Genomic DNA, 15467 nt, shown 5'->3' with positions numbered 1-15467 from the left:
TTAACCCCTTCCTCAAAATTCTCTGTCCTGACAGAGCGGTGGCGTTTCCATCCCAGCCATGAAGGTGGTGAACCCGGCATCCCGGCTGAAGCAGAGCCAGCAGCAGGGCAGTCCCGACAAAAGCAAGCACATAAAGCAGCGGATGGAGTACATGCGGATCCAGGGCCAGCAGCAGGTAGTCTATCGCTAGCACCGTCCCAGCCGGCTTTCCTGGCAGCAGAGCCAGCCAAAGGCTGCCCACAGCCCTGGCATCTCCCTCACTGCCTCCTACGGGGCCAGGGTGTGGGTGGTGGGCAGGGGAGACCCTACGGGTGCTGCTTTCAGGGGCTGGGCTTTCTCAGTGCCTTTCTTTGCTGAGCCTGGTGGGGCTGGGGGTGCAGGGACCCAGCTGTTGGGGTGCAGGAGGGGGGTCTTACCCCAGTCTGTGCCCAGCACGGTGGTTTCCACAGCTGGCTGCTGGGGATGGGGACATGACTTTGTGCTGAGAGTGGCAAACTCATCCCCAGTGTGGTGTGAGGCTGAAGCTGGAGGCATTTGTCCCCCAGCCCCGTCTGCCACTGCTGCCCTGAGGGACAGGGCTGAGCCCCAGCGTTGGTCCCCTCTCCCCCGAGGGACCCCCCCAGGCCTCCTTGCAGAACGTCTTGGCCGTGGGGATGAGCACTGCAGCGCCGTGTGCTTGGCACAGGGGCCCCAAGGGGCTTCACTTACCCGGGGCTGGGGCTACCCAACCCATCCCGGGAGGTTTTGGAGAGCCAGGACCCTCCATGCACCGCAGCACCGCATCTGCAGAAGCAGCTCGTTCCGGGAGGGGGGTGTCACAGGCAGGGTGATGCTACCGGGTCACCCAGCAGCATGGGGAGAGGGTAGGGGGGCCACAGCAGCTGGAAGAGGGGTGCGATGGGATGGGATGGGATGGGATGGGATGGGATGGGATGGGATGGGATGGGATGGGATGGGATGGGATGGGATGGGATGGGATGGGATGGGATGGTGTGTGTCCCCTGCCCCAGCCCAGCACCCACCCCTTTCCCATCCCCTGGGACCACTCCTGCCGCAGGCAGCGGGGCTCCCTTCCCTCTGTCCTTGCTGACAGCGTGGTGCTGGCCCTGGCTCTCCGGCTTGCTCAGGTCACGGGCAAAGTAACCACGGCCAGCCCGCTGCCCTCCACCCCCCCTCGCCTCTCCTCTCCCCCTCCCAGCCCTCCCCTGCCACCTCCTGCCCCCGCGGTGGGCAGCAGCACCATGAGCAGGTTCACCCCATTCCCTCCTCCCCGCTCCCTGCTCTGTGTGTCAATCCCCTTCCCTGCGCCTGGCGTTACCGAACCATCCAAAAAACCCTGATTTTGCTCATTCTGTTGGATCCATAAACCCTGTCAGATAAAATGAAGGTTTTTCCCACCTACCTGGAGTTGGGTTTGGAGGGGGGATTTCATGCAATTTAGGCAAATGGCGCATGAGCAAAACAGGCACCTTGCTCCCCCCTGGCTCCAGCAAGAGGGCTCAGCCCCCCCGCCCCCCCCCCCCCCCCCCCTCCTTGACTGCCCCACTGCCAGGTCGGAGCCACGCAGGTGCTCTTTGTCGTGACCACATCTGAGATGGTCCCAGGGTGGGCAAGATTTCCCCAGGCAAGGTCCATCCTTGAGGTCAGGGGTCTACCTGCCACCCCCTCCCCCAGCATACATGGGTGCACGTGGGTTTTCACACCCCCACAGACTCGGGGAGAGACAGGGGGGTTCCCTCTGCCCCCCATCCAGGGCTGTCCCATGGGCTGGGGAGCAGAGAAACACCGGCCAAAAGGGCTGTGACAGGAGCCCCGAGGGGCCAGGAAGCATCTCCTGACGCCAGGCACACCAGGGAGGCCACCAAGTCCCCTTCCCTGGAGGCCACACACCGGCACAACCCTGGCTGTCCAGCGTCACCATGCCCCTCGCCCCCACCGTGGGGCACAGCATTGGTCACCTGGCCCCTAGCACCCACCGGTGGCCTCACTGGAGTGGCCGGACCAAGAGTTTTCTGTGGCATTTTTGTCCTCGCTGCCCTCTTTATGCAGGATTTGGCCACCCCCCTGACCCCAGCAGTCCACCCACCTTCCAGCGGGGACAAGGCAGGGCTGGTGGAGCCCACTCCCCATTCCGGGAGGGTTTCTGAGCATCCTTCCTTCCCGGCGCCCTGGCTCCCTTTGGACCAGCTTTTGCATGAGGAGGGTTGGATCATGTCAGTGCTGGTGGTGATGACGCCAGCGCGGTGGGCGCAGGGGGCCGGGGTGGGCACTGTCACCTCTCGGAGGAGCCGGGGGTGCCGCGGGGCTGCCGAGGCTCTGCCCGGCTCAGCTGGACGGCACCTCGGCGGCAGCCCCGGCGCCGGGCACTGTGCCGCGTGGCGTGCACGCCCCGTCTAACGCTGCCCTTCTTGTCCCCCTCCCCACCTTTCTCCCCTCCCCCCTCCGCCCCCCCGCCTCCGTATCTGTCTGTCTGTCTACGTCTCCGTCTGTCTGTCCATCCGTCTCTCTCGTCGCTCTCCTCCTCCTCTCGGGGACATCCCCTTCCCATCCAGTAACGCGTGGGACCAGCTCATCTCCTGCTCTTTGTGGTGGACCTTTTCCAGCTGCTTGACCTCAGGCCTAACTCAATGCTGCTTCTGAACAAACTCCTGTTTGGTTCTTGGTTGTTTCCTTTTGGTTTTTTCTCCCCTTTTTTTTTTTCCTTCTTTCTTTTTCGCCTTTCTTTTCTCTTTTCTTTAAGAAACTGTTTGACTTCCCTCCCCTTTCTCCTCCTCCTCCTCCTCCTTGAATCTTGCTTTTCTTTCTAGGCCGCTAGACCATCTAAAGAGGCTAGTGAGACTTCCCCCACGGTCTCAGAAAAACCCGCATCTGGCAGAACATCCATCCCCGTATTGACTTCCTTTGGGGCAAGGAACTCCTCCATCTCATTCTGAGCATCCTTGCCAGCTCCACCCAGCCGCTCTCCTGCTCCTGGGGCCGGGCTTCTCTCTTCCTTGGGCTCCTCCTCCCCGGGACTTGTCTTCTTGAGGCACCTGAAGGGATCGCCACCCGTCCCTCTCTTTCTGTTTTTTCAATGTCTTGCTCCAATGTGGCCGACCTCGTGTCTCGCCTCCGCTCCACCACGGCCCGACTTGTGTCTCGCCTCCGCTCCGCCACGGCCCGACTTCTGTCTCCCATCTCGCTCCGCAATGGCCAACCAGCCACTTTCTGTTTCTCTCTCTCTCTCTCTCTCCCCCTCTCTCCTCCCTTTTCCTTGACTTTCTCCTTTTCGTTTCGTGGGTTGCTGTTGGTTTGGGTTTTCTCCCTCCCTCCCTCTCGCACCCTGCCATTTTCTGTTTATTTAAGAGCTCTCAGAGCTTCACTCCACCAGTTTCACCAGCTTCGAGCAAGGAAGACACGGGGCAGTGCCGGACCCCGCTGCCCGCACCGGCAGCACCCCTTCCACCACAGAAAGGTGGGAAACAGCGGCTGCTGAAGATGCCCCCGACACCCCAAGACCCGACCGCTCGCCCGCCGCTGAGCATCCCGGCAGCCACGACACCCACCCGCCCGGAGGAGAGGATGCTCAGCGCTCCAGCCAGGTCCTGGCGGTGGGTGCTGGGCGGCACCGCGGCCGGGCTGCGTCCTTCACTGGCCGAGGGGTCGGTGCCGTGCCAAGGGGGTGTCCCACCAGCCCCCAGCCCCAGCTGTCCCCGGGGATGGGGTGCGATACGAAGGCTGGCGGGAGGGGGACCCGAGACCGGTGCCACGGGGTGTCCGGGCGTGCCAGAGGGGCTGAAGGCTGAGGGTGTAAAATGGGGAGGGGGTAGAGACGGGTTGAGTCGGGCTGCCCGTCGACCCGGGGTCGGAACGTAGCACTTTACATGGTCTCCGGGCGCGGTGGCTGGGGCAGAGGGATGCTGTGATGCTGGGGGGGTGTCCGACAGCACAGGGACACCCTGCCAGACCCCTGTCCCCTTCCCGAGTGCCACGCGCCCTTGGGGACAAGCAGGCAGGACAGATCCCCGGACCCCCCTGCTCTGGCAGAGGTGCCGGCTGGGGACCCCACGCCGCAGCCAGCGCCCCGTGGTCCATCCCTGGGGGAACAGCCCCCTCCAACCTGGGGGACCTGGGGGGGTGTCCCCAGGGTGCGGATGCCCACCCGAGCTGGGTGTGCGTGTGCGTGTGTGTGCGTGTGCGCTGCGGGCGCAGACCAGCCGCAGTGCAACACGAGATCGAATCACTCCTTTCGTTGGCTAGTTCGTCCTTGGGTTGTTGGTTTTTTTGTTTGTTTTTTTTTTCAAATTCTTTTTCTTCTTTGCCCCCCCCTCTCTTTTTTTTGTATATCAATGATTTTTGTACAGAAGAACGAGCCTTTTTTGAATAACAAAGAGGAAAAAAAAAAAAAACACAAAAAAAAAATAATAATCATGATGCAATTTCTTTGGATTGCAAAAAGCAACTCTTTACATTTAAGTGAAGTGTCTTAACATTTTATATTGTTTTAAAAAATATATTTACATATTATATATATATAATATACGTAATATAAATATATATAAAAATATTTAAAAAGAAAAGAAAAGAAATAAATCTCTTCACGTCTGGTATATTAGGGGGTGGATTTTCTTCCCTGGTTAGACTATAGGTCCTTGTGATTTTGAGAGGGTCGGTTCCCTGCGGCTTGTTAGCCCTCGTGCTGAGCTCGCATCATCCGTCCAGCACCTTCCTTATCCCATCCCCATCCCCCGCCGGAGCAGGGGGTGGAAGGGGCCGGGTGCCCCCCGGGGCCACTGACACCCATGGGTGACGGCCCCGGGGTCGGGATAGCACCCACCTCCCGGCAGCAATAGCAGTCACTTGATGCGTTTTATTTAATTTTTAATTATTTTTTCTTGGTACCAAAGTGAAACACTGTAGCAAAGCCGCAGCTTCTTATGGCCCCGGGAGGGGGGGGGGGGACACACGACCCTCTCTCTCCCAGCCTTACCCCCCCCTCCCAACCCCCCACCCCCTCTCCATCCCGGTGCTCCCACGGGGCTGGACATGGCACCCTCTGTCCTGCCAGCACCCATGGGGGGGAACCTGCAGACAGCCCCCCCCCCGACCTTGCTGTCCCGGGGGTGTGAGGGGGACAGGTGCCACCGGACCCCTGGGGACATGCGGGTGCAAAGGGGTCAGGGGGGCTGTAGTTAGTGCAGCCCCATCCCCGTAGCACCCATGGGTGTGCTGGGACACCCATCCCGCTGGGAGCAAGCTCGGGGTGTGGGGGGGTCCATGCTATTGCCCCGGGAGCCCCCTCCCAGGCATCACTGCTGGTGGGTGCCATGCTGCGGGCCCCCCCCCACCTCCAGACCACTGGGTGATGGGGTGCATGGTGCTGGGCGGAGGGGTGCTCGGCGCTGGGGGAGGGGGTGCACGGTGCTAGCTTGCACCCATTGCTCCCCACCCCCACCCCCCCGCCCTGCTGCCCATCAGGCTGGTTTCTCTGTGAGCGTGTGTCTCTGCGTGCGTGTGCGTCCGTCCTTTCATGGCATCGTGCAAACGTCCGTGAGCACCGACCCTGGTGCCTTCGCTGAAGCAAGAGGACAAAAAAAAAAAAAAATATTTAAAAACAAACAAACAAACAAAAACTTGATTCTGGTTTAAACCAGGAAAAAAAATAATCAAATAAATAAAATAAAAAAAAAGGACAAAAAAAAGGAAAATGTTGCAAAAACGATCCCAAAAAAAAAGCGCTGCCTGCATCGTGCATGTGTCGGAGGCGCCCGCTGCATGCGCACCCCGCTTTACTCGTCTGGATGTTGTTTAAAAAAGGCTAAGACTTTTAAAAGGAAAAAAAAAATAGAAAAAAAAAAGAAAACAAAAATTCCTAATACTCTTTAGAGGCTGTTTTGGGGTTTCTACGACGTTGTGTGTCTCTTAGCATGAATTTTCTTGTGAACTGTTTTAAAAGAAAAAAATAATTAAAAAAAAAAAAAAAAAGGCCTTGCACAGGGCGGAGGCGGGGGCTGGGGGGGGGGGCTGGCCCCCCGCCGCCCCCACCCTGTGCCCATCGCTGTCCCTGTGTCGCTGTGGGTGCCATGGGTAGTTCTGTGCGCAACGTGACCATTGTAACTTGCAAACTCTGATGACAAAGGGTTGCTTTTTATTTTTTCTTTTCCCTTTATTACTTTTCTTTTCTATCAGAGTGTCTGGCTTTAATAAAATTACTTTTTTTTTTTTCTCTCTGGCACTTTTTTCCCCCCAGGTTTGGTCTCTTGTTGTGTCGCTGTGCTGGTGATGGGGTGGGACATCCCTGGTCCCAAGACCACCCCGGTGCCACATCCCCTGGGGAGGGTTATGGGTGCAGGGGGGGCAGCTCCTTCCCCCCAGGCTCATGGAAAAGCCAGGATAAATCCTGCCCCAGGTGCTGCTGGTGCTCCAGGACCTGCAGCACAGGGAAACGGGGATCCGTGTACTGACACCCCCCCCCCCCCCGAGCAGGGGAAGCAATAACAGCAGCAAACCACCTCCTTGAATAACCAGTTTATTTCCAATATATAGACCAGGACTGGAAGGGGCAAAGCAGGGGGGGCTTGTTGGATTTTTTATTTTTTTTAATTTTTTTTTTCAGTTTTGCATATACCGGCTCCACGGCCGACTCGTACAACACGCCGGGGGGGGCACATGCAGGAGGGTTTAAAAATTCAACACTGGTTCAGCACATCCCCTGCTCGGGGCTGGCCTTTCAGCTGAGCAAAAGTTCTTAAAAAATCCTTATAAATCCTTTGGAATATGTTACACAGTCAGAGACGATATTTACAAAAAAAAAAAAAACAAAAAAACAAAAAAAAAACCCCAACAACAAAAAAAAACAACTTTACAGCAAATATTTGCATAATGGATGAGAACGACACGGAGAAGAAACAGTGACGTGACTTGACAACCCCCCCCCAACCCCGCAGTGGCTGCCCAAGCCTGTGGCACCTGTGTGCCAGCAGGGTGAGGCTGGGGGTCCCCACATCCCCCCCGCCACGTCCCCTCCGGTGGCTGCACCGCGTCCCCTTCCTAAAGTGCTTCTGGGATGGAGGGGTAGGAAGGGGAGCGGGGCTGGGGAGGGGGCTGCACCGTGCCGTGCTGTGCCATACCATGCCATGCCGTGCCACACGCCAGCTCCCCAGCCGCTGCCCGATGGTGGCTGCAGCTCGTGGGGGTGTGGGGGACAGCGGTGTCCCCCCACCGCAGGGTGCCCCTTTACGCCAGCATCGCTTGGGTGCAAACACCCACCCCGTGGGGACCCCGTCCATCGTGCCAACGGCCAGGCCAGCTGGCACAGAGCCCGGCACGCGCGGCACAGAGCACGGCCACGCCAGGGCAACAGCACCGAGGTCCCCGAGGTCCCCAAGGTCCCCAGCACAGGGAACATCCCCGGCGAGGGCAGCCGCAGCACCCAGGGAAGCGCCCGCACTTCGCACGGCTGCGGCTGGGCCCACCACCACCCTGGGGGGGGGACAGTCCCCATGACCCCCCCCCTCAACCGTCCTGGCACTGCCCGTGGGCCAGGGTACCGTGGGATGGGGCCAGGCTGCAGCATGGGACCACCGTGGGACCCTACTGGTCCCCAGAGCAAGGAGGACAGGGTGGCCTTGTCCCCCCGCTGCGGCGTAGGGGGGGCCACAGGGACTTGTTAAATAACAGCAGCTTGTCCAGAGCACAATTAAATACAAGAACGAAGGCGAGTCCTTAAATTAAACACTGGCTGGGGAGGGGGGAGCCGCGGCGAGCGCATCCTGGGAGGTCAGAGACACTGGGGGAAGCGCAGGGGGGCTGGGGGGCCGGGGCTGCCCGGGGGGGTCTTGGTGCCCGGCCCCGTGCCAGGCTGTGCCGTGGTGGGTGCCGGTGGCCGGGCTTTGGTGGACTCCAGGCTGCTGAGCCCCGAGTCCTTGTCACGGCAGGGTCCCGGGGCCACCTCCAGCCCCCGCGGCTCCTTCCACTCGTTGAAGTTGAGGTCCTTGAGGCCCCCCGGCACCACCACCGTGTGCCGGCGCCAGCTGCTCTTCTTGCGGCGGGTTTCGGGGGAGTGGGCTCGGCGCAGGTGGACCCCCATGTCGTCAGCAGAGACCCGCAGGTGCTGCCGGAGCTGCTCCCGCAGCGAGGGGCGCCCAGGGGGGCCCCAGCCCGGCTTCTCCCCGGTGGGTGCCGGGGTCTCGCTGGCCGGCCGCGGCCGCCCCAGCTTCCTCCGGGCCAGCGTGTCGCACTGGATCAGGCGGTGGGAGTTGAACGAGGGGCGGCCGAGGGGGGCCTTATCCCCATCCCCTGTCCCCCCATCCACCTGCCCCGGCCGAGGACCCTCCCGGCTCTCCATGTCCGTCTCCATGTGGCTGAGCTCGCTGCGCTCGTCGTCCGCCTCCTCCCCGCGGCTCCCGGCCACCGACTGCACCTCGGAGCAGAGGCTGCGGTCCATGGTGGACAGCGTGGAGTAGCCCGACACGATGGAGCGGGCGTCCGGCGCCAGCTCAGCCCCAGCACCCCCAGGCTCCAGGGAGCTCTCCCGCTCCATCCTAGCTGGGCTGGGGTCTGCCGCCTTGGTGCCGGTGCCGCGGGGGGCTTTGCTGGGTCCTGGCAGGGCAGCCACGGTCCCCTCATCCTCCTGCTCCCGGCCCGGGGTGTCCCTGCGCTCTGCATCGTCATCGGTGCTGCTCCCGACACCCTCGGCCTCTCTCCTCTTCTTCCTCTTGCGGGCAGCGGCCGACACAAAGGGGATGGCGAGGAGCTCCCGGTGCGGCGGTGCCTTTCGCGACGGCCACGTGCCCTGGGAATACGGTGACACCGGGGTCAGGGATGGCGGTGCCGGGGTTCGGGCCAGGCACTGTGCCCCAGCCATCGCATCCCACCCCGCCAGCCCCCAGCCCAGGACCCTCTTACCTTTGGTTTGGCGGAGCCGCTGCGGGTTGAGCCTGTAAAGCAGAATGGAGAGGAGGGGGTTAGCCAGGTCATGGGGGTGGGTGTGTGCTGGGGAGGGGGGTCGGTGGGTAGAGCTGGGGGATGCTGCTCCGTTCCCCCAAACCAGGAGAGGAACAGAGCGGGGCAATCAGAGCGGCTGGCCCCTGGCAGGGATGCCAACACCGAGCAGGTTGGTGTGCCGGCAGCTGCAGGAGGGGCTGGGAGGCTTTGGGGGGTGGGGGGTGGGGGGTCCGGTGGTGCACAGGGGTCCCTGGCACTGCTCGCTGGCTGCAGAGCCCCAAGGTGAGGAGCGGGGATAAGGGGGAGGAGGGGCACAGGCACACACAAGTGGGAAACACAGTCAGGACCCCACTGGCAGGACCCCAACCCTCCCACGGCCACAGGGCACAGAGGGGACTGGGGCTGGGCACTGGGCACGGCACTGCCACCGCCACCACCACGGCACTGGGACAGGGCATGGGGATCCGGCTTGATACCACATCCAGCCTGGGAGTGGGGGCTGGGCCGGGCTGGGCCAGAGGGGCTGTGCCAGGCCATGGGGCTGCCCTGGCTCCACGGGGGGGGGTTAGGGGGCAAGTGGGGACACAGGGGTGACAGGCAGCGCTGGCTCCGCTGCCCAGGTGTGAAGGACAAAGACAAGACAACAGGCACCCTCTCCCGCCCCGCACGCCCCGGGATGGGGTTAGCAGCCACTGACGACGAGAGAGAGGGGGAGGCACAAAGGGGGTGCTGACCCCCCCTGGGGCACGGGGACCACCATACCCCGGCGTCAGAGCGCGCCGGTACCGGGACACCCCGCACCCATCCCTGCCAAAGGATGCCAACTGCAGCCCCAGTGCCACCGCAGGCACCGGGCAACGATGTGGGCAAACCAGGGTTCAAGGATCTGGGGCTCCCCAGGGGCTCGGCAGCCCCTCCTCAGGCTGGGAACCCTGGGGACAGTGGCCAAGCAGGACAGGGTCCCCTTCCCTCCCGCCACCCCCTTGCTCCCGCTCTCTCGTGGTCACCCCGAGGAGTTAGTGCGTGAGCAATGCACCCAGCATCAACACTGTACCCGCTCTAGCTCTCGAGGAGGTCCGCTGGAGGAGGAAGAGGAGGAGGAGGAGGAGGAAGAGGACAGCACAGAGAAGTTCAAGGAAAGAACGTAAGAAATCAGTCGAACATCAAAGTCTCCCGGTCTCTGAGTTGGCAGCGTGGGCTGGGGCGGGGGAGCGGGCGCGGGCAGAGGTCCCACGGGCTGCCAGTGTGCCGCAGCCGGCTGGGTTTGCAGAGGGATGAGGAGCAGCCACCGGAGAGAAGGGTGACGGGAAAGGGTGGGGAGGGGGCTACACTGGTACCCCCAGAGGGGGTGTCCCCGCTTTCTAGCGAGGAGGGTGCCGGGATGTCCCGCTCCAGCACGCAGGGGTTTGCCGTGGCCGCGGCGAGCCAGGCTCGTGCCCGCGGCGGTGCAGGCACGGGGGGATGGAGCGTCGCCCCGGGGTGCCCCGGTGCCACGACCGGAGGGACCGTTGCCGCCGACACTGCTCCTCACCTGTGGCATCACCGGGCGCCGCGGTCCTGCCAATGTTGGGGAGCAGGTACTCGATGTTGGGCACGGACTGCGCCTCCTTCTCATCCACGGGGGTCTGCAAGGGGCGGGGGCACGGTGGTCAGGTGGCTGTCGACAGCACCCCTGCTCCCAGCCAGAGGGGTCTGCACCCCCCCTGTCCCACAGTGTGTCCCCCACGGGGACAGGACTCACCTTCTCGCCCTTGTCCTCCTTGTCACTGAAGAACCAGTCCGACTGCGGGGGAGATGGCAGAGGGGTTAGGGACCGGCAAGGAGTGGTGGGAGCTCGGTGTGGCCGGATCAGCCCCTTCCCCCAGCCACGCCGCTGCCCACCCACCCACCGATGCCGCTTACGTGCTGGATGAGGGTCTCCACGATTTTGTAGCGGTCAGGCATGTGCGTCACCATGTCGGTCATGTTGTCCTCGGACGTCCGCACCAGTGTGGGGCCGAACACCAGCGCCAGGTTTCGGGGCTCCATCTGCAACCGGAGCCGGGGTCAGTGCCTGCCTGTGGCCACCCCTCACCATCCACCGCTCCATCGGGCACCATCTCCCTTCCCACCCCGCCATCAGCTGCAGCTCAGCCCAAGCTGGGGGGCTCGAGGTGGGCCGGGGGTCCCGGAGAGCCTGCCTGGCACTGGGACGGTGCCCGGGGCTGGGTGCCCAGGGTGGGTGGACGGTACCTTGTTCTTCTCCGAGTGGTCAGCGATGGTCTTCAGGTGACCCACCAGGAATTTGAGTGTCTCGTAGTAGTGACCTGGCAGGTCCCGGATCTGTGGGGAGGCACTGGGTCACCTCTTTGCTTACCCTCCCCACCTTTCCCACCTGCACAGCCCCCAGGGTGGGGGTCCAGGGCTGTGCCCCCCACCCCACCCCATCTCCCTACCAGCTTCCGCAGCGTCCTCATCCTCTCGCTGGCATCCTCTATCCGGTTGGCCTCGATAAAGTCGTTGTACTTATCTGAAAGCGAGACACGGGCGGGGGGGCGGGGATCAGAGCTGGCGGAGGGGAGAGGAACCCCCCAGGGCCAGGGACCCCCGGCTGGACCAGCTGGAGATGCTGGGGACAGGGCTGGGTGCTGGTGGGCCCCCACTGGGATGGGGCACAGATGGGCAAAGGAGGGACAAGGAGGGGTCGCAGGGTCTGGGGACCTGTCCCCAACATGGAGGGGGGGGAGGATGGGCTCTGGGGCTGCCAGGCAGCCGGGTACCACCCATCAACACGCGGCCATTGGCAGAGGGTCACTCTGGGGGCTCTGGGGGCTCCGCTGGCCGGGGTGCAGCGACTCACCGTCAGTGAAGAGGGGCTCGGGCAGCTTTCGGAAGAAGGATTTCAGCAGGCTGCTAATGACGTTCAGATCCTGCCAGCGCTGCGGGGGAAAGAAGGGGCTGCTCAGAGGGACCACGCCAGGCAAGGCAGGAGCCAGCAGGAGAATGTCCCCAAGCCGGGGGAGCCCCAGGCCACCAGCACCAGGGGGGACACCAGCCAGCACCACCACGACTGGGAGGATGGCAGGACAACTTTCCCCAGTCTGCGTCTGGCAGGGAAAGCCCTGTGCCACTGCAGCACCGTGGCGAGATGTGAGGGGACAAATGTGTCCCCAAGGTGCCACCGACACTGCTGCCACCGACCACTAGGCGGCCCTGCCACCCCAGGGACGGTCACGGCGATGGAGACAGGGATGGTGATGGAGACGGGGATGGTGATGGAGACAGGGATGGTGATGGAGATGGGGATGGTGATGGAGATGGGGATGGTGATGGAGACAGGGATGGTGATGGAGACAGGGATGACCACGTTGGAGACAAGGATGATGTTGGAGACAGGGATGGAGACAGAGCCATGGACCAGGACAACAGCCCCAAGAGCATCCCGGAGGTGTAGGGATAGGGACGGGGACAAGGACATGAAGCCTGCCCTGCCCTCACCTCATCCTGCAGGTTGATCTCCGTGGCTCCCTTGTTGAGCTGCTCCTGCAGGCTGGACACCACGGCGTTGTTCCCGGGCACGCGGTAGATGCCCATGTACTCCAGCCCTCGGTCCTCCACCACCTTGCAGCAAGCTTCGACGATCAACGGGACATTCTGCAGGGACAGGGAGGAGGTGACGGAGGTGCCAGGGCTGCACAGGGTCCCCGAGGGCTGGCACTGCCGGTGCGGCCGTACCTTATTGTCCGGGGCAGGCTGGCAGTCCTCCAGCCTCACGCCAAAAGCCCGGGGGGCAGATTTCTTGTTCTTCTTCATGATGTTGATGCCCCATGGGGCTTTTTGGGAGCTGCTCTCATCTGGGGAGAAAAACCCACAAGATCACTTGCTAACGAGCCGGGATAAATGGGAAGAGCATCCCTGCTGCCCTGTGGGGACGAGCACGATGGCAGCCCTGGGGCGAGGCACCCCCTCCTTGCAAAGCCCCCAGGGGTGTTTGCCCTGCAGGGGTGCCCCCCACCGCAGGGGTAGGACCTACCTTTTGTGACGGCTGCATCCTGCCTGGGGGACCGGGGTGCGCTGGTTCCCGTCTGCTTCAGGAACTCGGCTCGGATCCCCAGCCCACGAGGGCCCTTGGGTGAGGAATCGGGCTTGGTGCCCGCGGGGCTGCGGGGAGAGCGGGGGGCTCAGGCGGGGCACCAGCCCGGCGCAAAACCTCCCGGCAAACCTCTTCCAGGCTGCCTGAATCCTACGGGAACCCCTGGGGAGCACTGAGCCGCTTTAAGCCTTTGCTTGGTACCAGTTTGGCCAAACCGGACCCTGCTGGCACCCTGAGTGATGCCGGGTGCCGCCGGCACCTCCGGCACTGCCCCATCAAGGGAGGCACCGGCTTGGCTCCATCACCGTGAAACTGAGATGACTAAAGCACGCGGGGTCTCAGCGCCCACCGCCCCGGGGTCCGTACCTCACTTTCCGGTAGTCGTTTAACTTCTTGTTGATAAGCGCCTGGCTGGCAAAACCGGGGTCCTGGGGAGGCAGAGAGAAGAGGGGAAGGGAGAGCTTGAGCAGCGCGTCCGCCGGAGGCCCCGGGCGAGTCCACGCTCTGCCGGGCACCACGTAGGGCCAGGCAGGACCAGGCAAGGGCAGGATCGGGTCCCCACTGCCCCGAAACGGCTGGTGCCCGCCAGTGCTCGCCGCCCCGTTGGGGTCTCCGGTGCTCCGTGCTGCGGTGCGGGGCGGCACGCGGGGTCCGAGCCGGACACAGAGGCTCAGGGACAGGCGCATCCCTCCGTGGCACACACACACCTCGATCTGCCCACACCGGGCGCACCCGCTGCACCACACAGTGTCCAAAGACACGCATCCATCCCTGCGGGATGCTGCCCACAGGGTCCTGCCTGGCAGCACCGCGGCCCCGGCAGGTACCCGGATGGCTCCACATGTTCTGACCTGGCAGTACCTTCCCTGTGCTGGCACTGCCAGCCCCACCGAGCCCCCTGCACCCTGCAGAGCGGGGCTGTGCCACAGAGAACCAGAGACCACTCCGAGCTCAACGCACCCTCCAGGGACGGAGCCTGCCACAACCCTGGCACGATCACCGCAACCACACTGAGGCCATCCCGGCACCACCGGGAGACGGCACGCAGCCAGCCCAGCATCGGCACATCCAGCCCCACGGACGATCCTCTGCTGGAGCCCGCAGCCCCACGGAGCAGCTCTCCCCATCTCAGACCCGACCGACCCATTGCACAGACCACGGCTGCCCAGCGCGGGCTCAGCCCCGACCCAGCGCCAGCCCCGGCAGCCGGCAGCACCGCACGGGCACCGTGCCCAGCGCCGGCAGGGAGCTCCCTACCAGATCTCTCTCCACAAAAGGAACCACAACACGCCACGGCAAGAGCCACGACACACCACGGCAGAGCCACGCGTGCTCCTCTCCCACTACACGACCAAATGCTGCCGGCGGATCCGGCACCGACCCTGCCTGGACGCGCTGCTGCGGCGCACGGGGAGCCACACCATCTCCACCAAGCATCCCGGCGCACCCTGCCCTGGCCGAGGCCAGCGGAGCCGCGCTCTTCTTGGACACCGCGGTGCCCACAAGCCCCCATGCACCCCTGGGAGCACGGCACGGGCCGGGCGAGCCCCACAGCAGCCGGCCGCGCAGGGGCTGGCCGTGGCCTGGGGAAGCAGCACAAGGCAAAGAGCCGGAGAGAGCCGAGGCGGTTAGTGCCGGGAGAGCCAGAGGCAGCCAGGAGCCCCATGTGGCTCTCACCTCGCCCTCAGCCTTGCTGTTCTCCCTGATGACTTTGATCCAGGCCAGCATGTCTTCCCGATCCTCTGCCTGAAAGAGATATTCACAGAAGTCAGCGGTCGTCAGGCGGAAGACGTGCTTCCTCTTGGTCTCGCTGTAGGAGATGTCCACCAGGCACGCTTGGATGCTGATCGGCGGCTCCTCCTCACCTGGGGCCGGGGCGCAGGTCACCGCCTCCCGCCTGTCCTTGCACAGGTACAGCGAGTGAGTGCGCAGCACGGCGAAGACGCGCTTCCACTGCCGGATGCCTCCACCGACCTTCTGCGGGGAGAAGGGATGGCGCACGGACCTCAGGGATGCTCGCGGCGGGGAGTCTCCCCTGCATCGCCGGCTGGGCGCGGGGAGGGGGGGCACCCGCCTACCTTCCCCTTTTTGGTGAGGATCTGCTTGCAGTGGAGCCAGCCCTCCTTCCTCACGGCACTGAACGGGACGTCCGAGAGGTCGGAGGTTGAGTGTCTTTTGGAGCGGGCGTCTTCGGACGTGCCAAGGCTGTCCAGAGACTGCGGGAGGACCGGCGGGCACTGTTGGGGTGATGCCATCGGCACCCCCTGCTCCACCAGGCAGAGCAGCCCCGGGCTACCCTCCTATAGAGATGCCCAGGCAGGGGGCACCCCCGGGACCCCCAACCCTCACCCCCACACTGCACTCACCCCATCGGTGAAGAAGCTCCTCAGCATGCGGAGGCTGGGGACCCGGCTGGGCATCCTCCTGGGGGGAGAGCAGCCCCCGTGAGTGGGACGCTGGGGAGGCGATG

At 63.4% G+C, this 15467-nt stretch overlaps 2 protein-coding genes across 27 annotated transcripts in view; one reads left to right on the top strand and one right to left on the bottom strand.

The window, feature by feature from the left end:
- SRCIN1 (SRC kinase signaling inhibitor 1) overlaps positions 1-4934 on the top strand; it is a 94069-nt gene extending 89135 nt beyond the window's left edge. For 15 of the 22 annotated variants that reach the window (XM_080369907.1, XM_080369908.1, XM_080369905.1 and 12 more), the window contains 2 exons: positions 35-175; positions 3346-4934. In XM_080369907.1, the coding sequence (XP_080226033.1) occupies positions 35-175; positions 3346-3855 (651 nt within the window). In that variant the 3' untranslated portion in view covers positions 3856-4934. Of the gene's footprint in view, positions 1-34; positions 176-2552 lie in introns of those variants that run through there. The other 7 variants (XM_080369901.1, XM_080369900.1, XM_080369899.1 and 4 more) reach the window with 3 other exon arrangements.
- Positions 4935-5781: 847 nt separating this feature from the next.
- The window catches only part of ARHGAP23 (Rho GTPase activating protein 23), a 40293-nt gene continuing 30607 nt past the window's right edge, over positions 5782-15467 (bottom strand). For 3 of the 5 annotated variants that reach the window (XM_080369915.1, XM_080369913.1, XM_080369911.1), the window contains exons 10-24: positions 15364-15421; positions 15076-15234; positions 14675-14974; positions 13364-13425; positions 12938-13065; positions 12640-12758; positions 12403-12558; positions 11765-11843; positions 11361-11434; positions 11158-11247; positions 10828-10953; positions 10667-10708; positions 10457-10550; positions 8887-8918; positions 5782-8773 (exon numbers count right to left, since the gene is read on the bottom strand). In XM_080369915.1, the coding sequence (XP_080226041.1) occupies positions 7760-8773; positions 8887-8918; positions 10457-10550; positions 10667-10708; positions 10828-10953; positions 11158-11247; positions 11361-11434; positions 11765-11843; positions 12403-12558; positions 12640-12758; positions 12938-13065; positions 13364-13425; positions 14675-14974; positions 15076-15234; positions 15364-15421 (2533 nt within the window). In that variant the 3' untranslated portion in view covers positions 5782-7759. The remainder of the gene's footprint in view (positions 8774-8886; positions 8919-10456; positions 10551-10666; positions 10709-10827; positions 10954-11157; positions 11248-11360; positions 11435-11764; positions 11844-12402; positions 12559-12639; positions 12759-12937; positions 13066-13363; positions 13426-14674; positions 14975-15075; positions 15235-15363; positions 15422-15467) is intronic. The other 2 variants (XM_080369914.1, XM_080369912.1) reach the window with 1 other exon arrangement.

This window comes from Falco punctatus (assembly GCF_963210335.1).
Source record: "Falco punctatus genome assembly, chromosome: 19".
Taxonomy (NCBI): domain Eukaryota; kingdom Metazoa; phylum Chordata; class Aves; order Falconiformes; family Falconidae; genus Falco; species Falco punctatus.
This window is presented reverse-complemented; position numbering and strand designations above follow the sequence as displayed.